Below are 22,500 nucleotides of genomic sequence, written 5' to 3' on the forward strand. Positions count from 1 at the left end.
TACACCATTAATAATTGTCAATATACTGTATATTAAACAGTTTTTATCCCTATACTGTATGTACAACCATATTTGATGAAAATATTCATGAGTTTAACTTACTTAACCGTCATACAGGTGTAAAAAAAAAAGGTGTGCGTCAGTAGCAATGTGAAAACAACATACAAGTGTGTAGTCAGGATATTTCTTATTGCCGAGAGCTCAAACCACGCGTAAATGTTTTTGTGTGTCTGTATGCGGAGTAAAACTATAGAACAAACTGGACTTTCAACACAAGCAATGCCAAACTATTAATGGATTTAAACTATTATACAAACATCGGGTCTGGTTCAAATATTGAGATGAGGGTCTTTAATTTGACCTGCGGTTGTACTGTCTCAAAGTGTTAACATGTGCTCAATGTTTCCTTACCATTTTTGCGATGTTGTCTATTGCCATTGTTGGTATGTTGTCTATTACCATTGTTGGTATGTTGTCTATTACCATTGTTGGTATGTTGTCTATTACCATTGTTGGTATTTTGTCTATTACCATTGTTAGTATTTTGCCTATTACCATTGTTGCTATGTTGTCTATTACCATTGTTGCTATGTTGTCTATTACCATTGTTGGTATTTTGCCTATTATCATTGTTGGTATGTTCATTCTTCCTACATTGTTGATACAAATGATTGTTACAGTGTAACAATTATTGTTATCTGTGGTAATGCCACTATGATACAACATTTGTATTATAATCCTTAATCAAAGTAAGAGTGAAACTCAATGTAATAATCACTGATTGGAGAACTGGGGTTGGGATTAAATAAATTATCTTCTTCCCACTCCCTTTCAGGCAAAACCGGACCATCATGCTTACATACTGTACATTACCTTTTTTTATGTCATTGCCTGAAATAAATGAATAAATGAAAATGAAAAAAAAAGCAGTAATTATTTCCTATATTATGGAAGTCTACAGCGAACCTGCTCAGTGGCCTTGTGGTTAGAGAGTCATACCAAAGACTATAAAAATGCGACCCATTACCTCCCTGCTTGGCACTCAGCATCAAAGGTTGGAATTGGGGGTTAAATCACCAAAAATGATTCCCGGGCGCAGCCACCGCTGCTGCTCACTGCTCCCCTCACCTCCCAGGGGGTGGAGCACGGGGATGGGTCAAATGTAGAGGGTAATTTCCCCACACGTAGTGTGTGTGACCATAGACATCTTCTAAGGGTACGCAGCATGGAGCGCTACTGCCTACTGGCGCTGACGAGACGCGGGGCCGCCATCTTGGAGTGGTGATCTGCTCCACTCAGTGCAATTCATTTGGCAGGAGCAATGACCTGTCAGCGCATTTAATTCATCTTACTTCACTGAATACCACTGATTTTCACATGCTTTTTTCTCATACGTGTAGCTATGATAAAGGACACGTGTTTTATTATTCATAGTTTGCTTAACAGTAATAGAATATTCTTATATGCTATAAGTGACCAGATGTCCCAGATCAAAACTGGGAATATAATCCCAGAGAAGGGGGAAAAAAACGGTCAGCTATTTTTAAATTGAAGAAACAATATGATTAGATTATATATACATGTGTATATCCTACATAAACAATGTATGAATACATTAAATATATATATATATATCCTATAGACTGTATCTCTGTTGCTGCAGCAGCAGAGTTTATTCTGTCTTGACACTTTGTATTGATATTTTGTATTACATTCTTCCCTTAAATGATCATGTTTACAGTGATTGTTTTATATGTATTTTGTATGTATGTCGCTTTGGATAAAAGTGTCTGCCAAATACTTAAACGTAAACATATATAAACACCTGAAAGTCTTTATATCAGCTAAAACCAACAATCTGGCTTTTACAATCTTTATTTTCATCATTTATTTCAACTTTATGTTATTCAAGTATGACATGTTTACATTTAATTAATTTCATTGACAAGCAATTCTATAATGGTCATACTCTTGTTTGCTAGCGCAGTGTTTTTCAAACTTTTTTGAGGCAAGGCACATTTTTTTCATTAAAAAAAATCTGGAGGCACACCACCAGCAGAAAACGTTAAAAAAGTTAACTCCACCAGGTCGTCGTGCCTTATTTTGAGTTTGTTGGTGTCTTCCTGTGTGTAGTGCTTTAGTTCTTGTCTTGCGCTGTTATTTTGGTGGCCCTTCCTGTTTTGCTAGTGTTTTCCTGTAGCAGCTTCATGTCTTCCTTTGAGCGCTATTCCGCGCACCTGCTTTTATTAGCAAGCAAGGCTATTTACGTTGTTGCTATCCTTCTTTGTGAGGACATTGTTGATTGTCATGTCATGTACGGATGTGCTTTGTGGACGTCGTAAGTTTTTGCTGTCGTCCAGCGTTCAGTCTCTGTTTACTTTGTAGCTAGTTCAGTTTGACTTTCGTTTTGCGTAGCCTTTTTCTTTCCCTTTCGTTCATTTTGGGTTTAAGCATTACATACCTTTTTTACCTGCACGCCGCCTCCCGCTGTGGTCTGCATATTGGGATCACAACAAACCATCGTCGTCTCACCCGACACATTCCGACATTTACAAAGAAATGAACTACCTTAAACTGACTTACTTCAAGAAATTGTGTGGGACGGCGTGGCGAAGTTGGTAGAGTGGCTGTGCCAGCAATCGGAGTGTTGCTGGTTACTGGGGTTCAATTCCCACCTTCTACCTTCCTAGTCACGTCCGTTGTGTCCTTGGGCAAGACACTTCACCCTTTGCCTCTGATGGCTGCTGGTAGCGCCTTGCATGGCAGCTCCCGCCATCAGTGTGTGAATGTGTGTGTGAATGGGTAAATGTGGAAATACTGTCAAAGCGCTTTGAGTACCTTGAAGGTAGAAAAGCGCTATACAAGTACAACCCATTTATCATTATTTACCTGCTGCCACCTACTGACATGGAGTATTACGTGGTTGCCCTGCCGAGTTCTACACAGCACAGACACTAAGCAACGACACTTTATTGGCAGATTATAATTATTGATTCCATCCATCTTCTTCCACTTATCCGAGGTCGGGTCGCGGGGGCAGCAGCCTAAGCAGGGAAGCCCAGACTTTCCTCTCCCCAGCCACTTTGTCCGTGGCTGGGGAGAGGCGTTCCCAGGCCAGCCGAGAGACATAGTCTTCCCAACGTGTCCTGGGTCTTCTCCGTGGCCTCCTACCGGTCGGACGTGCCCTAAACAACTCCCTAGGGAGGCGTTCGGATGGCATCCTGACCAGATGCCCGAACCACCTCATCTGGCTCCTCTCCATGTGGAGGAGCAGCGGCTTTACTTTGAGCTTCTCCCGGATGACAGAGCTTCTCACCCTATCGCTAAGGGAGAGGAAACTCATTTCAGCCGCTTGTACCCGTGATCTTGTCCTTTTGGTCATAACCCAAAGCTCATGACCATAGGTGAGGATGGGAACGTAGCTCGACCGGTAAATTGAGAGCTTTGCCTTCCGGCTCAGCTCCTTCTTCACCACAACAGATCGATACAGCGTCCGCATTACTGAAGACGCCGCACGATCCGCCTGTCGATCTCACGATCCACTCTTCCCTCACTCGTGAACAAGACTCCAAGGTACTTGAACTCCTCCACTTGGAGCAGGGTCTCCTCCGCAACCCGGAGATGGCAGTCCACCCTTTTCCGAGCGAGAATCATAATTATTGATTTGCAACAAATATTTTTGGGATAAATTAGGTGAAGTTGCATAATTTCCCACGGCACACCAGGCAATGTCTCACGGCACACTAGGTTGAAAAACACTGTGATAGCGGCTACGATTTCAGTACTATTGAAGATCTTTGCTATTTCTCAACTCTGTGGTAATATTCTTTTCACAAAATACAACCAATAGTGCGTTAATGTTAAATATTCTACAGACAGAGGCACTATAGAGAGCCTGCTGACCAACAGCATCTCTGTCTGGACTGGAGCCTGCAGTGCCTCAGACTGGAAGTCTCTCCAGAGAGTGGTGAGGACGGCGGAAAAGATCATCAGGACTCCTCTTCCTCCTATCCAGGAGATCGCAAAAAGCCGCTGCCTGACCAGGGCTCAGAAAATCTGCAAAGACTCCTCCCACCCCCACCAAGGACTGTTTTCACTGCTGGACTCTAGAAAGAGGTTCCGCAGCCTCCGAAGCAGAACCTCCAGGTTCTGTAACAGCTTCTTCCCTCAGGCCGTAAGACTCTTGAACGCATCATAAAAAAAACCTCAACTCCCCCCAAAATGGATTAACTCACTGGAATAAAAAAGACAATACAACATACATCCATAAACGTGGACGCATGTGAAAAAGTGCAATATATTTATCTGTACAGTAACCTATTTATTTATTTATATATGCACCTTATTGCTTTTTTATCCTGCACTACCATGAGCTAATGAAATTAAATGTCGTTCTTATCTGTACTGTAAAGTTCAAATTTGAATGACAATAAAAAGGAAGTCTAAGTCTAATCTTACTTGTGAAAAGTAATCCCCCGATTCCTATTTTCAACAGTCCGCTCATTTGAGCAGGAAAACGCTAAACACCAGCCCGGCATCTTTGTTTTCTACCGGGCAACTGTCAGTTTAGGCTGTTCGCCGGCTCCTCATCACCACTTCAAGATGGCGGCCCAATTTCTCGCGTCACAGCAGCCAATGCTGCGTCTACTTAGAAGATGTCTATGTGTGTGACTATTAGTGGTACTTTAACTTTAACATGAGGCAAAGTTTCAAAGAGAAGCAGACACAACTATGCAACGTTGTAGTATTCCCTGCATAAAAGTCAGTAAAGAGACATCAACACAGGTGTGATGAGCGGGCTGTTAGCATTAGCTTAGCCGGCTAATGCTAGGCCCGCTGGAGTGTTAGTGTGTTTACCTCGGAGATAAAAGGATGCACGGGAACAGCGGGCCTCTCCGGTAGCTTCCTGGTGGTCGTCAAAGCCGGGTCCTCGTCAGCTTACAGGCGCCAACGCCGGAGACTCTCCCCCTTTCCGTGGCTCCTTCCCCCGTGTGTGCTGCAGGGCGACACGTTAGCAGCACCGGCTAACTAGCATCGCTCCGTGTGTCGGCTAGCTAGCATTAGCCGCTCCGGTCAAAGCAGTACGCTAACACCGCCGGGAAGATGTCGATGATGTCCCTTTACGTCGCCCGCTTTAACGGCCTCCGTTGGTGACGAGAAGGGGGTGCGTCTAATGGCAGAAAAGGGCTTGTCGAACGGGGGTAATTTGGCGTTGACTGCCGCCACCACTGCCAGTAGATTTGCTCGTCTCTTGACAAATGGCTGTCGCGGGGATGTGACGTCACATATGGCTTCCCGGCGGCCATCGAGTTTGACGTCATTTTCTTTTGGCAGCTATATATATATATATATATATATATATATATATATATATATATATATATATATATATATATATATATATATATATATATATATATATATACAAAAGTTACAACCCCCTAGCGCTGATTTGAACTGTTTTTGTACTTATTTTGATTATTATTATTTCTTGTTTGTTTGTAAATATTGCAATTATAAATAAAGGTTTATAAAAAAATAAAAAAATAAAATTAAAATTAAAAAATGATTTTTATATATATATATATATATATATATATATATATATATATATATATATATATATATATATATATATATATATATATATATATATATATATATATATATATATATATATATAAAATAATTTACACAGTATGTAAAAAAATTTGAAAAGGAATTTTATCTTCCAACCTCATTATACTATTGGCTAAGTTTTATATTCATAAATGTAAGTTTCTCAATACCCGACCTGTTTTTTGTGCCTTTGAAAAAGAATTAGAACTTTACTTTAAAACGCTTTCTAACCTCCAACAACCAAAAAGCTGTGAAAACGATGATGCTGTGTGCCAAATTTGGATTTTTTACAGAACCTGTGTGAGTCTTTAGCTTTACACTTTGTTATATATATATATATATATATATATATATATATATATATATATATATATATATATATATATATATATATATATATATACATATATTTTGCAGTCTGTTTTAGTTACTTTGAAGTTACTGAAGCTGTTTTGTACTGTTTATGTACTTACTTTGATTACTATTTCTCAACTGTTTGTAAATGTTGAAATTTATAAATAAAGATTTATAAAAAAAATAATAATAATAAATAGAAATATATAAATAAAATAAATAAAAAATAAAAATAAAAATAAATATATACATGTATACATATATTTATTTTTATTTTTATTTATTTTTTTATTTTTATTTTTATGTATATATATATATATATATATATATATATATATATATATATATATATATATATATATATATATATATATATATATATATATATATATGGCGCTGATTTGTACTGTTTTTGTACTTATTTTGATTATAATTATTTCTCGATTGTTTGTAAATTTTGCAATTTATTAATAAAGGTTTATGAAAAATTTGAAAAAAAAAGAAGAAAAAAATAATAAAAAATAAAATATATATATATATATATATATATATATATATATATATATATATATATATATATATATATATATATATATATATATATATATATATTTATACATATATATATATATATAAATTTACACAGTATGAAAACAAATTTGAAAAGGAATTTTTTCTTTGCAACCTCATTATACTATTGGCTAAGTTTTATATTCATAAATATAAGTTTCTCAATACCCGACCTGTTTTTTGTGCCTTTAAAAAAGAATTAGAACTTTACTTTGAAACGCTTTCTAACCTCTAACAACCAAAAAATGTGGATTATTTACGGAACTTGTGTGACTCTATGGCTTTACACTTTGTTACATATATACCTGTATATATATACATATATATATTTTGCATTCTATTTTAGTTGCTTTATGGAGTTTACAACACCCTGCCGTTTTTTTGTACATGTTTCTGTACATTTTTTGATCATTTCTATTTCTTTGTTTGTATGTAAATAAAATAAATAAAACAGCACTATACAAAACAGCACAATATAAAACAGCACTATATAAAACAGCACTATATAAAACAGCACAATACAAAACAACACTATATAAAACAGCACTATATAAAACAGCACTATATATATATATATATATATATATTTTTTTTTTTTTATAAAAAGTTTCTCGAGATACTTTCTCGTGCGCACGAGATACATGTCTAAAAAAAAAAAAATTCCCATGTCCCTTTAGGGGCTCCGTACATGTATCTCGTGCACACGAGAAACTTTTTATAAAGTTATAAAAAAAAAATTTAAAAAGTAATAATGAATTATTTATTTTTTTACATTTTTTAGACATGTATCTCGTGCGCACGAGAAACTTTTTATAAAGTTATAAAAAAATAAATGTATAATTTTTTATTTTTTTTTACACATGTATCTCATGCGCACGAGAAAGTTTCTCCTGCGCACGATAAACTTTTTATAAAGTTATAAAAAAAAAATGTTTAAAGTAATAATTTTTTTTTTTTTTTTTTACATTTTTTTAGACATGTATCTCGTGCGCAGGAGAAACTTTTTATAAAGTTATAAAAAAAATAAATGTATAATTATTTTTTTTTTAAAACATGTATCTCATGCGCACGAGAAAGTTTCTCCTGCGCACGATAAACTTTTTATAAAGTTATAAAAAAAATTTTTTAAAAGTAATAATTATTTATTTATTTTTTTACATTTTTTAGACATCTATCTCGTGCGCAGGAGAAACTTTTTATAAAGTTATAAAAAAAATAAATGTATAATTATTTTTTTTTAAACATGTATCTCATGCGCACGAGAAAGTTTCTCCTGCGCACGATAAACTTGTTATAAAGTTATAAAAAAAGAATTTAAAAAGTAATAATTATTTATTTATTTTTTTACATTTTTTAGACATGTATCTCGTGCGCACGAGAAACTTTTTATAAAGTTGTAAAAAAATTAATGTATAATTTTTTATTTTTTTTTAGACATCTATCTCGTGCACAGGAGAAACTTTCTTGTGCGCACGAGATACATGTCTAAAAAAATATTTTAAAAAATTTAAGTATAAAAAAAAAAAATTCCCCCATGTCCCTTTAGGGGCTCTGTAAAAATATTATAAAGGAACATTTTTTTAAATGTTTTACTTCAATCATTTTTCAGCTGAAAACTTGGTAACAGTTTTATCTACAGATTTTTTGAACATTTATGAATTAGTTGTAGAGAAAAAGCACATGAAATTCCCCCACGTGAAGGTTCTAAATCTTCTTGCCTTGTCTGATGTGTTGTAAGTGATGATCTTATCTGAAGAGTCATGCAACTATTTCCAGTCGGAGCGGAGTTCCTGCTCAACATCTCATTGTTGGACGGCCAAGGAAAGTTTCACCGTTGCTAATTGATTAGCGGTGACGCAAACATTCTGCATTTTGAACATGAGTAAATAATGTTGTCTGTCAGAAGGACTGCTGATCAACTTGATAAGAAGTGGAGGATGAACACTTTCTAAAGGGACTTTAAGGAATAACTTTGTTTTGAGCGCTAACGTCGCTAATGTCTTTAGCAAATTGGCACGCAAGCGCTTGCTAATTAGCATCCGACACAAAGATGATGTGATGTCTTCAGAGGTCAAAGTTCATCTGAGGAAGTTGTCAACATCAACGGCATACCAAAAAAAGAGTTGAACGCATACATGTGTACATTTTACAACAATAACGTTGTATTTTTACATCAATTATGTATTTTTAAAGGAATAAACTTGAAATTCTACCACAATTAAAAAGAATACATCTATAAATTTGTACAAGAAATACACATTTTGATATTACTTAAGTTGTATGTTTACTGTAAATCAATCAAGTTGAACCCCGAAACGGACAAGCGGTAGAAAATGGATGGAATCAAGTTGGAATTTTAAGAGGAACTATTTTGTAATTTTGCTGGAATGCAGCTGTGTGTCTTACAAGGATGATGTTGTATTTTTGCATCTATGATGTATTTTTAAAAGAATACAGTTGACATTTTACCAGAATTAAGTTTAATGTAGTTTTTTTGACACTGAAACGTTTGTGATTGTTTACAAGAAATGACATATTTTCAAATTACTTAAGTGGTATTTTTACAATAAATAAGTTGGAATTTTTTGAGGAATATGTTTTATTTTTCCTGGAATGCAGCTATGTAGTTTACATTGATCACCTTGTATTGTTTTCATCAACAGTGTATTTTTAAAAGAATATAGTTTAAATTGTACAGGAATTGCGTTAATTTAAGTTTTTTTTGACAGCAGTACCTCTGTGAATTTGAACAGAAATTACATATTTTTTATATTACCTGAGTTGTAATTTTACAAAAAGTAGGTTGTATTTTTTGAAGAGAAAACAGGGAATTTGACAAAAACGACATTTTGATTTGTACACAAATTAAATTACATTTTTCATTACTTAAGTTGTATTTTTTACAACAATAATGAAATTTGCAAGTTTGTACAAAAAGGACATATTTGTATACTAGGTTGTATTTTGATGTATTTTTACATCAATGATGTATTCTTAAAAGAATGAAGTTGACATTTAACAGAAATGAAGTTGAATTCAGTTTTTTTGACGAAAATAAATTTGTGAATTTTTACAAAAATGGCATTATGGTTTTTACACAATTATGTTTTTTATTACTCAAGTGGTATTTTTTGCAAGAATAATGATATTTTTGTACAAGAACAAGTTCAAGAAGGCTGTTGTACTTTTACATTACTTAAATTGTCATTTTGAGAGGAATAGGTTTTATTTAATGTTGACAATAATTTAGTTGTACTTTTCATTATTATGGTAAGTTATATTTTTAGAAGAATAAAGTTGTAATTACGAGAATAAAGTTGTCATTTTACCAGAAGAATACAGCTGTACATTTTACAAGAATAAAGTTGTATTTTTACAAAAATAAAGTTGTGATTTCACAAGAATATTTTTTAGAAGAATGCAGCTGTACATTTTACAAGAATAAAGTTGCGTTTTTACAAGTATAAAGTTGTAATTACAATAATAAAGTTTACATTTTACAAGAATAATATATTTTTTACAAGAATGCAGCTGTACATTTTACCAGAATAAAGTTGCATTTTTACAGGAATAACGTTGCATTTTTACAAGAATAAAGTTGCAATTTTACAAGAATAATATTTCATAGAAGAATGCAGCTGTAAATTTTACAAGAATAAAGTTGTAATTACAAGAATAAAGTTTTAATTTTACAAGAATAATATATTTTTTACAAGAATGCAGCTGTACATTTTACAAGAATAAAGTTGCATTTTTACAAGAATAAAGTTGCATTTTTACAAGAATTATATTTTTTAGAAGAAAGCAGCTGTGAATTTTACAAGACTAAAGTTGCATTTTTACAAGAATAAAGTTGCATTTTTACAAGAATAAAGTTGCATTTTTACAAGAATAAAGTTGCAATTTTACAAGAATAATATTTTTTAGAAGAATGCAGCTGTAAATTTTACAAGAATAAAGTTGTAATTACAAGAATAAAGTTTTAATTTGACAAGAACAATATATTTTTTTTACAAGAATGCAGCTGTACATTTTACAAGAATAAAGTTGCATTTTTACAAGAATAAAGTTGCATTTTTACAACAATAAAGTTGCAATTTTACAAGAATATTTTTTTAGAAAAATGTAGCTGTAAATTTTACAAGAATACAGTTGTAATTACAAGAATAAAGTTTTAATTTTACAAGAATAAAGTTAAATTTTTACAAGAAAAAAGTTGCAATTTTACAAGAACAAAGTTGCATTTTTACAAGAATAAAGTTGCAATTTTACAAGAGTAAAGTTGCAATTTTACAAGAAAAATATTTTTTTTAGAAGAAAGCAGCTTTAAATTTTACAAGAATAAAGTTTCATTTTTACAAGAATAAAGTTGCAATTCTAAAAGAACAAAGTTGCATTTTTACAAGAATAAAGTTGCAATTTTACAAGAATAATATTTTTTTAGAAGAAAGCCGCTTTAAATTTTACAAGAATAAAGTTGCAATTTTACAAGAATAATATTTTTTTAGAAGAAAGCAGCTTTACATTTTACAAGAATAAAGTTGCATTTTTACAAGAATAAAGTTGCAATTTTACAAGAATTATATTTTTTTTAGAAGAAAGCCGCTTTAAATTTTACAAGAATAAAGTTGCAATTTTACAAGAATAATATTTTTTTTTAGAAGAAAGCAGCTTTAAATTTTACAAGAATAAAGTTGCAATTTTACAAGAATAATATTTTTTTTTAGAAGAAAGCAGCTTTAAATTTTACAAGAATAAAGTTGCATTTTTACAAGAATAAAGTTGCATTTTTACAAGAATAAAGTTGCAATTTTACAAGAATAATATTTTTTAGAAGAATGCAGCTGTAAATTTTACAAGAATAAAGTTGTAATTACAAGAATAAAGTTTTAATTTGACAAGAACAATATTTTTTTTTACAAGAATGCAGCTGTACATTTTACAAGAATAAAGTTGCATTTTTACAAGAATAAAGTTGCATTTTTACAACAATAAAGTTGCAATTTTACAAGAATATTTTTGTAGAAAAATGTAGCTGTAAATTTTACAAGAATACAGTTGTAATTACAAGAATAAAGTTTTAATTTTACAAGAATAAAGTTAAATTTTTACAAGAAAAAAGTTGTAATTTTACAAGAACAAAGTTGCATTTTTACAAGAATAAAGTTGCAATTTTACAAGAGTAAAGTTGCAATTTTACAAGAAAAATATTTTTTTAGAAGAAAGCAGCTTTAAATTTTACAAGAATAAAGTTTCATTTTTACAAAAATAAAGTTGCAATTCTAAAAGAACAAAGTTGCATTTTTACAAGAATAAAGTTGCAATTTTACAAGAATAATATTTTTTTAGAAGAAAGCCGCTTTAAATTTTACAAGAATAAAGTTGCAATTTTACAAGAATAATATTTTTTTTAGAAGAAAGCAGCTTTACATTTTACAAGAATAAAGTTGCATTTTTACAAGAATAAAGTTGCAATTTTACAAGAATTATATTTTTTTTTAGAAGAAAGCCGCTTTAAATTTTACAAGAATAAAGTTGCAATTTTACAAGAATAATATTTTTTTTTAGAAGAAAGCAGCTTTAAATTTTACAAGAATAAAGTTGCATTTTTACATGAATAAAGTTGCAATTTTACAAGAATAATATTTTTTTAGAAGAAAGCCGCTTTAAATTTTACAAGAATAAAGTTGCAATTTTACAAGAATAATATTTTTTTAGAAGAAAGCAGCTTTAAATTTTACAAGAATAAAGTTGCATTTTTACAAGAATAAAGTTGCAATTTTACAAGAATAATATTTTTTTAGAAGAAAGCAGCTTTAAATTTTACAAGAATAAAGTTGCATTTTTACAAGATTAAAGTTGCAATTTTACAAGAATAATATTTTTTTAGAAGAAAGCAGCTTTAAATTTTACAAGAATAAAGTTGCAATTTTACAAGAATAATATTTTTTTAGAAGAAAGCAGCTTTAAATTTTACAAGAATAAAGTTGCATTTTTACAAGAATAAAGTTGCAATTTTACAAGAATTATATTTTTTTAGAAGAAAGCCGCTTTAAATTTTACAAGAATAAAGTTGCAATTTTACAAGAATAATATTTTTTTTTTAGAAGAAAGCAGCTTTAAATTTTACAAGAATAAAGTTGCATTTTTACAAGAATAAAGCTGCATTTTTACAAGAATAATATATTTTTTTTAGAAGAAAGCAGCTTTAAATTTTACAAGAATAAAGTTGCATTTTTACAAGAATAAAGCTGCATTTTTACAAGAACATTTTTTTAGAAGAAAGCCGCTTTAAATTTTACAAGAATAAAGTTGCAATTTTACAAGAATAATATTTTTTTTTTTTAGAAGAAAGCAGCTTTAAATTTTACAAGAATAAAGTTGCATTTTTACAAGAATAAAGCTGCATTTTTACAAGAATAAAGTTGCAATTTTACAAGAAAAAAATTGCATTTTTACAAGAATAAAGTTGCAATTTTACAAGAATAAAGTTGCAATTTTACAAGAATAATATTTTTTTTTAGAAGAAAGCAGCTGTAAATTTGAGAAGAATAATGATTTATTTCTTTACAACTAAGAAGTTGCACTTTTGACATTTAACAAATAATGCAAAAATGAGTGTGATACTAAAGGTGGAGCAAAATGAAGTGAATTGTTGTAAAAGTCTCAAGTTAATTGACATGTTGACAGGATGCAGAGGAAGAAAGACAAAGTGTTTCCACAGGGACATTTTTATTCCTGTACTATTTACAAGAAGGACAGTCAAATGTACAGTATTTATTTACAATGAAGGCACATCCAAATACTTTCACATTCAGTGCAGACACCAGCTTGGGTTTTTTAGGGATTATTATTATTATCATTATTGTTATCAACTTGGAGGTTAGGAGGCGACAAAGAAGACAATGTTGCTTGATTGCTTTAACGTCCATGTCCACTGTCAACCTGCAGTCACAGCAATCAATGATATGAGTAGTCTTCTTTTTACAGTACAACACACACAAACACACGCACACACACTGTATATACGCCTTGTTGTATTAATATTTTCATATATAGTAGGAAAAGTAATGAAATGAATAAAGCTTTTGCTTCTATTTTATTATCTGACAAAATGAATAAAAAGATAAAATAAAAATTGTATTTCCAATTTTTTCCATCATGTAGTGTGCCTCGTAATTCATTTAGTTTTCAATGTCGCCCTCTGGGGGTCAGCATTACATATTACTCTGTGTTATGTGTCTTTTATCCAGCAGAGGTCACTGTTTCCCCACCTTGTAGTTCAACTAAAGCAGTAATCATATTTATTGATTGATTGACACAGAAAGCTTGGAATCTTTAAAAGTAATTTTTTTTTCTTTGAATACAATTTTACCGGGTCATTTCTTTAGGTACACTATGTAATGAGGTGCAATCATTCGCAAAAACATTAAAAAAGTCACTTTTTAGACGAGTTTCAAGGAGAAAAAAGTTACTTTTCAGACGAGTTGATTAAATTCATATTTATCTTCGGTTTGTAGTTGTAGTTGTGTAAAATAGTTTTGCGTCATACCGATAGCTGGTTGCAATATTTTGGAGAGGGTCAACATTTTAGTTTTCTCATACTTTACTGCAGCATTGATAGAAATAAACAATATGATACAAATATTTTCCTCTCCTATACAATAAGTGAAAAACATTTTCTACAACACTACAACCTTTTTTAAATGTAAAAAATGCAACTTTATTCATGTACAAGAACTTTGTTCTTGTTAAATGTTGAGCACATTTTTTGTAGAATTGTAACTTTATTCTTGAAATAAATTTAAAATTTATTTTTTTACAAAAACTACCACTTTATTCATGTATGATTATAGATTATACTTTTCAACTTGTATTCATGTAATAGAATACAATTTTATTTGTGTAAAATGCCAAATATGTTTTTGTGAAATTACGACTTTATTTTTGTAAAATTATCATTTTTATCTTTTAAAATTGTTACTTTATTTATGTAATAAATTAAAACTATATGCTTGTAAAAAAAAAAAAAAAAAAAAGGGGTAGGGGTGTAACTTTATTCTTAAAAAAACAACACAAAACTTTATTCTTGCAAAAAATACAACCATATTTGCGTATGATTTAAACGTTATACTTGTAAGATTACAACAATTAATGTGTCAAATTATAAATTTATTTAAACTGTATTTGTGTAAAATGATACATTTGTTTTTGTGAAGTTCTGACTTTATTTTTGTAAAAATATCACTTATTCTTTTAAAATAACTGTTTTATGTATGTAATAAATTGCAACTATATGCTTGTAAAAATTAAAAAAAATAAATTACAATTTTATTCATGTACAAGAGAAGGAACTTTATTTTCAAATTTAAACTTTTTTTCCCAGACTTTTAGCTTTATTTTTTAAATAAACCAAAGCATTCTTCTTGCAAAAATACATTTTTTTTTAAAAATCATAACTTTATACACTTTTATAAATTACAATTTTGGGGGGAAAATTATAAATGTATTTTTGTGAAATTCCAACTTTATTCTGGTAAAAAAAATACTTATTTATTTATGTAATAAGTTACAACTTTATTCTTATAAAATTATTACTATATTCTTGTAAAATGACTTATTTATCAATGTAATAAGTTACAACTTTATTCTTGTATATTATAACTTTATTCTTGTAATATGATTTATTTATTTATGTAATAAGTTACAACTTTATTCTTGTAAAGTTATTTCAATATTTATGTAATAAGTTACAACTTTATTCATGTAAATTATTGTTTTATTCTTGTAAAATTATTTCATTATTCATGTAATAAGTTACAACTTTATTCTTGTAAAATGACTTCTTTATTCATGTAATAAGTTACAACTTTATTCTTGTAAAATTATTTATTTATTCATGTAATAAGTTACAACTTTATTCTTATAAAATTACTTCTTTATTCATGTAATAAGTTTATTTTTGTAAAATGATTACTTTATTCTTGTTAAAAAAAATTTAAAACAATTTTTAGACAAGTATTTTTATTTTCAAATAAACTAAATAATTATTCTGGCAATAAATTTTTATTTTTTTTCCGTAAATGATTATAACTTTATAGTTGTAAAATTACATATTTGTGGGTAAAAGTATACATTTATTTTCGTAATTATAACTTTGTTCTTGTAATAAGATTTATTTATTTATGTAGTGAGTTACAACTTTATTCTTGTAAAATTATTTCAATATTTATGTGATAAGTTACAACTTTATTATTGTAAAATTACTTATTTATTAATGTCATAAGTTACAACTTTATTCTTGTAAAATTACTTCTTTATTCATGTAATAAGTTTATTTTTGTAAAATAATTACTTTATTCTTGTTAAAAAAAAATCAATTATTTTTAGACTTGTAACTTTATTCTAAAATAAACTAAACAATTATTCTCGCAAAAAATATACATTTTTTCCAGTTGTAAATTTACATCTTTTTTGGGTAAAATTATAAATGTATTTTCGTTAAACTTTGTTTCGGTAAAAGTATTTCTTTATTCATGTAATAAATAATAACTTTATTCTTGTCAAATTATTTCATTATTTATGTATTAAGGTACAACTTTATTCTTGTAAAATTATTAAAATATTTATGTAATAAGTTACAACTTTATTATTGTAAATTATAACTTTATTCTTGTAATATGATTTATTTATTTATGTAATAAGTTACAAATGTATTCTTGTAAAATTACTTCTTTATTCATGTAATAAGTTTATTTTTGTTAAAAGATTACTTTATTCTTGTTAAAAAAATTAAAAAAAAATTTTAGACTTGTAATTTTATTTTCAAATAAACTAAATAATTATTCTTGCAATAAATATTTTTTTTTTTTCCGTAAATGATTATAACTTTATAGTTGTAAAATGACATCTTTTTGGGATAAAATTATACATTTATTTTTGTCAAACTTTGTTCTGGTAAAAGTTTATTTATGTAATAAGTAAATTATAATTTATTATAAATTATTACTTTATTCTTGTCAAATTATTACTCTATTTATGTAATAAGGTACAACTTTATTCTTGTAAAATTGTTACTATATTCTTGTAAAATGATTTATTCATCTATGTAATAAGTTACAACTTTATTCTTGTAAAATTATTTCAATATTTATGTAATAAGTTACAACTTTCTTTTTGTAAATTATTGCTTTATTCTTGTAAAATTATTTCATTATTCATGTAATAAGTTACAACTTTATTCTTGTAAAATTACTTCTTTATTCATGTAATAAGTTTATTTTTGTAAAATGATTACTTTATTCTTGTTTAAAAAAATTAAAAAACATTTTTAGACTAGTAATTTTATTTTCAAATAAACTAAATAATTATTCTCGCAATAAATATATATTTTTTTCATAAATGATTATAACTTTATAGTTGTAAAATTACATATTTTTGGGGTAAAATTATACATTTATTTTCATCCAACTTTGTTCTGGTAAAAGTTTGTTTATGTAATAAGTAATAACTTTATTCTTGTCAAATTATTACTTTTTTCTTGTGAAATTATTACTTTATGTAATAAGGTACAACTTTATTATTGTCAAATTATTAAAAAATGTTTATATAATGAGTTACAACTTTATTATTGTAAAATTATTACTTTATTCTTGTAAAATTACTATTTTATTCTTGTAAAAATATTAACAAATATGTAATGCGTTACAACTTTATTATTGTAAAATTATTAGTTTATTCTTGTAAAATTACTATTCTATTCTTGTAAAATTTAAATATTTATGTAATGAGTTATAACTTTACTCTTGTAAAATTATTAAAATATTTATGTAATAAGTTACAACTTTATTATTGTTTAATTATTACTTTATTCTTGCAAAATTAGTATTTTATTCTTGTAAAATTATGACTTTATTTATACATCCGGTACAACTTTATTCTTGTCAAATTATTAAAAAATATTTATGTAATGAGTTACAACTTTATTATTGTAAAATTATTACTTTATTCTTGTAAAATTACTATTTTATTCTTGTGAAAATATTAACAAATATGTAATGAGTTACAACTTTATTATTGTAAAATTATTACTTTATTCTTGTAAAATTACTATTTTATTCTTGTAAAATTAAAATATTTATGTAATGAGTTATAACTTTACCCTTGTAAAATTATTAAAATATTTATGTAATAAGTTACAACTTTATTATTGTTTAATTATTACATTATTCTTGCAAAATTACTATTTTATTCTTGTAAAATTATGACTTTATTTATACATCCGGTACAACTTTATTCTTGTCAAATTATTAAAAAATATTTATGTAATGAGTTACAACTTTATTACTGTAAAATTATTACTTTATTCTTGTAAAATTACTATTTTATTATTGTAAAAATATTAACAAATATGTAATGAGTTACAACTTTATTATTGTAAAATTATTACTTTATTCTTGTAAAATTACTATTTTATACTTGTAAAATTAAAATATTTATGTAATGAGTTATAACTTTATTCTTGTAAAATTACTATTTTATTCTTGTAAAAATATTAACAAATATGTAATGAGTTACAACTTTATTATTGTAAAATTATTACTTTATTCTTGTAAAATTACTATTTTATTCTTGTAAAATTAAAATATTTATGTAATGAGTTATAACTTTATTCTTGTAAAATTATTAAAAATATTTATGTAATAAGTTACAACTTTATTATTGTAAAATTATTACTTTATTCTTGTGAAATTACTATTTTATTCTTGTAAAAATATTAACAAATATGTAATGAGTTACAACTTTATTATTGTAAAATTATTACTTTATTCTTGTAAAATTACTATTTTATTCTTGTAAAATTAAAATATTTATGTAATAAGTTATAACTGTATTCTTGTAAAATTATTAAAATATTTATGTAATAAGTTACAACTTTATTATTGTAAAATTATTACTTTATTCTTGTAAAGTTACTATTTTATTCTTGTAAAATTATGACTATTTATACATCCGGTACAACTTTATTCTTGTCAAATTATTTAAAAATATTATGTAATGAGTTACAACTTTATTATTGTAAAATTATTACTTTATTCTTGTGAAATTACTATTTTATTCTTGTAAAAATATTAACAAATATGTAATGAGTTACAACTTTATTATTGTAAAAGTATTACTTTATTCTTGTAAAATTACTATTTTATTCTTGTAAAATTAAACTATTTATGTAATGAGTTATAACTTTACTCTTGTAAAATTATTAAAATATTTATGTAATGAGTTACAACTTTATTATTGTAAAATTATTACTTTATTCTTGTAAAATTACTATTTTATTCTTGTAAAAATATTAACAAATATGTAATGAGTTACAACTTTATTATTGTAAAATTATTACTTTATTCTTGTAAAATTAAAATATTTATGTAATGAGTTATAACTTTATTCTTGTAAAATTATTAAAATATTTATGTAATAAGTTACAACTTTATCACTGTAAAATTATTAACAAATATGTAATGAGTTACAACTTTATTATTGTAAAATTATTACTTTATTCTTGTAAAATTGCTATTTTATTCTTGTAAAAATATTAACAAATATGTAATGAGTTACAACTTTATTATTGTAAAATTATTACTTTATTCTTGTAAAATTAAAATATTTATGTAATGAGTTATAACTTTATTCTTGTAAAATTATTAAAATATTTATGTAATAAGTTACAACTTTATTATTGTAAAATTATTACTTTATTCTTGTAAAATTACTATTTTATTCTTGTAAAAATATTAACAAATATGTAATGAGTTACAACTTTATTATTGTAAAATTATTACTTTTATTATTGTAAAATTAAAATATTTATGTAATGAGTTATAACTTTATTCTTGTAAAATTATTAAAATATTTATGTAATAAGTTACAACTTTATTACTGTAAAATTATTACTTTATTCTTGCAAAATTACTATTTTATTCCTGTAAAATTATGACTTTATTTATACACCCGTTACAACTTTATTCTTGTAAAAAGATCGATGCATCCATGTAACACCACATCACAACTTTGTGTGTTTTTATCATTTTTATTTTTGTGAAATTAAAACTTAATTCATAACTCTTTTTTTTGACAAATTGAGACTTTAATTTTTTTTAATTAAAATTGTATTATTTGTTAAAAAATACCATTGTGTATATTTACAACTATTATTGTAAAACCGTGATTTTTTTTCTTGCCACTTCAACTTAATTTGTGTAAAACGATAACTTCATTGGTGTGTGCTTGTGTCACTCTGCTAGTTGCACACCTGTCAGTCATTACCACAGTGTTGTGCAACTTAACACGCACACACACACACTCACACACACACACACACACGCACACACACACATTGTAATTACTCAACCTTTTCCCAGGTTTAAAATGTCCTAATGTATTCATTCAGATGACACCTTGGCCTGGTCTGCTAAAGAACTTACCGTCTTTTTTCATCCACTGGTCCAACTCCTCCATCTCCAGCTCCAAGACGGAGGGCACGTCTTCTTCAAACATGGGCCTGACAACAAAACAACACCCAAAAAAAGGTCACCAGCTTGTATAAAATAGTTTGTAAAAGTGTTGAAGCCTTTAACAAAACAAAAAAAGTTCATAGCACAACCAATAAGAAGTACAGAGGGTTGCCAAATAGTGAGTCTACATTGAGCTGCTAACGTGACGTCACCACGGGAGAGGAGCGGCCTTGGCAAAGAAGAAAAGTGCGATGATAACCATAGAACAGAAGACATGTTGCTCAGTACATTAACAACAATACAAGTTATGACCTGAAAAATACTATTCAGCTAGTAGAACTACTAGCTAGAGCAGTGTTTTTCAACCTTTTTTGAGCCAAGGCACATTTTTTGCGTTGAAAAAGCAGAAATCATTTGAAAAGTAAACTCAGTTGACAGTAAAAAGTCGTTGGATATGACTTTAAAGCATAACCAAGCATGCATCACTATAGCTCTTGTCTCAAAGTAGGTGTACTGTCACCACCTGTCACATCACACCCTGACTTATTTGGAGTTTATTGCCGTTTTCCCATGTCTAGTGTTTTACTTCTTGTCTTGCGCTCCTATTTTGCTGTTATGTCATGTTCGGATGTACTTTGTGGACGCCGTCTGCTGCTTCCACACGCTGTAAGTCTTTGCTGTCGTCCAGCATTCTGTTTTTGTTGACTTTGTAGCCAGTTCAGTTTTAGTTTCATTCTGCATAGCCTTCCCTAAGCTTCAATGCCTTTTCTTAGGGGCACTCACCTTTTCTTTATTTTTGGTTTACGCATTAGACACCTTTTTACCTGCACTCTGCCTCCCGCTGTTTCTGACATTTACAAAGCAATTAGCCACCTACTGATATGGAAGAGTATTACACGGTTACTCCGCCGAGCTCTAGACAGCACCGACACTCAACAACAACACATCATTTGCAGACTACAATTACTGCTTTGCAAACAATATTTTTAACCCAAATAGGTGAAATTAGATCATCTCCCACGGCACACCAGACTGTGGTTGAAAAACACAGAGCTAGACAACACATCGCATTAATTCCAGTAGTACCTATAAAGAACCACTAGGTGGCAGTGTCCTCAAAAAGTTAAGTTGTTTTACTTTATTTAAGTTTGACTATTAACTTCTTATTACAGTTGTACGTAACAATGTTACCTTGTAAATAAATATGTCCAGTAGAATGCTTTTATAACGTACGTACATTGGCACTTTGTCCAGGCTGGACCCGTCCAGATATGGATCATCTTTTCCTGAATCTGAACAAACACAAAACGTGATTTTGGATCATGCTTTTGTCAACCAAAATAAAACATAAATGTGTATATTTGACTTATATGATGACAAAAATGTACTCTTTGAGGTCCTAAATGTACAAACCCCGTTTCCATATGAGTTGGGAAATTGTGTTAGATGTAAATATAAACACTGTGTTGCTGGCAATTAAATTCTAAAGTTAATGATTATATGCAAAAAAAATTGTTTTTATCAGTTTGAACATGAAATATGTTGTCTTTGTAGCATATTCAACTGAATATGGCTTGAAAAGGATTTGCAAATCATTGTATTCCGTTTATATTTACATCTAACACCATTTCCCAACTCATATGGAAACGGGCTTTGTACAGTAAATACAATAAGTGATCAAGTGGCATTGGAAGTATTTACCGGGGTTTGCTGGCTCTCTCCTGAACTTGCGTTTGATGAAGAGGCCAAAAACAATCATGGCGATGATGAGGACCGCCAGGGCCACGGGGATGATGACCACGCTCAGACTCAGGCTGTTGTCTCCCAGAGGACTGAGGGTGGAGTCGGGGAAGCTGCTATTAGCATCAGGGCTTGTTTCTGAAAATAATAATACATGTATAATGTAGTGTTAGATCAGGGGTCACCAACCTTTTTGAAAGCAAGAGCTACTTCTTGGGTAGTGATTAATGCGAAGGGCTACCAGTTTGATACACACTTAAATAAATTGCCAGAAATAGCCAATTTGCTCAATTTACCTTTAACTCTATGTAATTATTAATAATTAATGATATTTACACTTAATTGAACGGTTTAAAAGAGGAGAAAACACGAAAAAAATGACAATAAAATTTTGAAACATAGTTTATCTTCAATTTCGACTCTTTAAAATTCAAAATTCAACCGAAAAAAAGAAGAGGAAAAACTAGGTAATTCGAATCTTTTTTAAAAAATTTAAAAAAATAATGTATGGAACATCATTAGTAATTTTTCCTGATTAAGATTAATTTTAGAATTTTGATGACATGTTTTAAATAGGTTAAAATCCAATTTGCACTTTGTTAAATAAAATAAATAAATAATAATTGTTAGAATATATAACAAATTGGACCAAGCTATATTTCTAAGAAAGACAAATCATTATTTCTTCTAGATTTTCCAGAAC

The 22,500-nt window shown here is 28.5% G+C and overlaps 2 protein-coding genes across 4 annotated transcripts in view; both read right to left on the reverse strand.

Annotated features, from left to right (window-relative positions):
• The window catches only part of LOC133639513 (cilia- and flagella-associated protein 251-like), a 125,495-nt gene extending 120,202 nt beyond the window's left edge, over positions 1-5,293 (reverse strand). For all 3 annotated transcript variants that reach the window (XM_062032865.1, XM_062032864.1, XM_062032866.1), the window contains exon 1: positions 4,858-5,293. The gene's annotated coding sequence lies outside the window, so the exon portion shown is untranslated. The remainder of the gene's footprint in view (positions 1-4,857) is intronic.
• Positions 5,294-13,266: 7,973 nt separating this feature from the next.
• LOC133639514 (uncharacterized) overlaps positions 13,267-22,500 on the reverse strand; it is a 29,004-nt gene continuing 19,770 nt past the window's right edge. The window contains exons 5-8 of the mRNA XM_062032867.1: positions 21,759-21,935; positions 21,295-21,349; positions 20,028-20,104; positions 13,267-13,488 (exon numbers count right to left, since the gene is read on the reverse strand). Of these exons, the coding sequence (XP_061888851.1) occupies positions 13,484-13,488; positions 20,028-20,104; positions 21,295-21,349; positions 21,759-21,935 (314 nt within the window). The 3' untranslated portion in view covers positions 13,267-13,483. The remainder of the gene's footprint in view (positions 13,489-20,027; positions 20,105-21,294; positions 21,350-21,758; positions 21,936-22,500) is intronic.

The sequence above is a fragment of the Entelurus aequoreus genome, linkage group LG22, assembly GCF_033978785.1.
Source record: "Entelurus aequoreus isolate RoL-2023_Sb linkage group LG22, RoL_Eaeq_v1.1, whole genome shotgun sequence".
Classification (NCBI taxonomy): Eukaryota; Metazoa; Chordata; class Actinopteri; order Syngnathiformes; family Syngnathidae; genus Entelurus; species Entelurus aequoreus.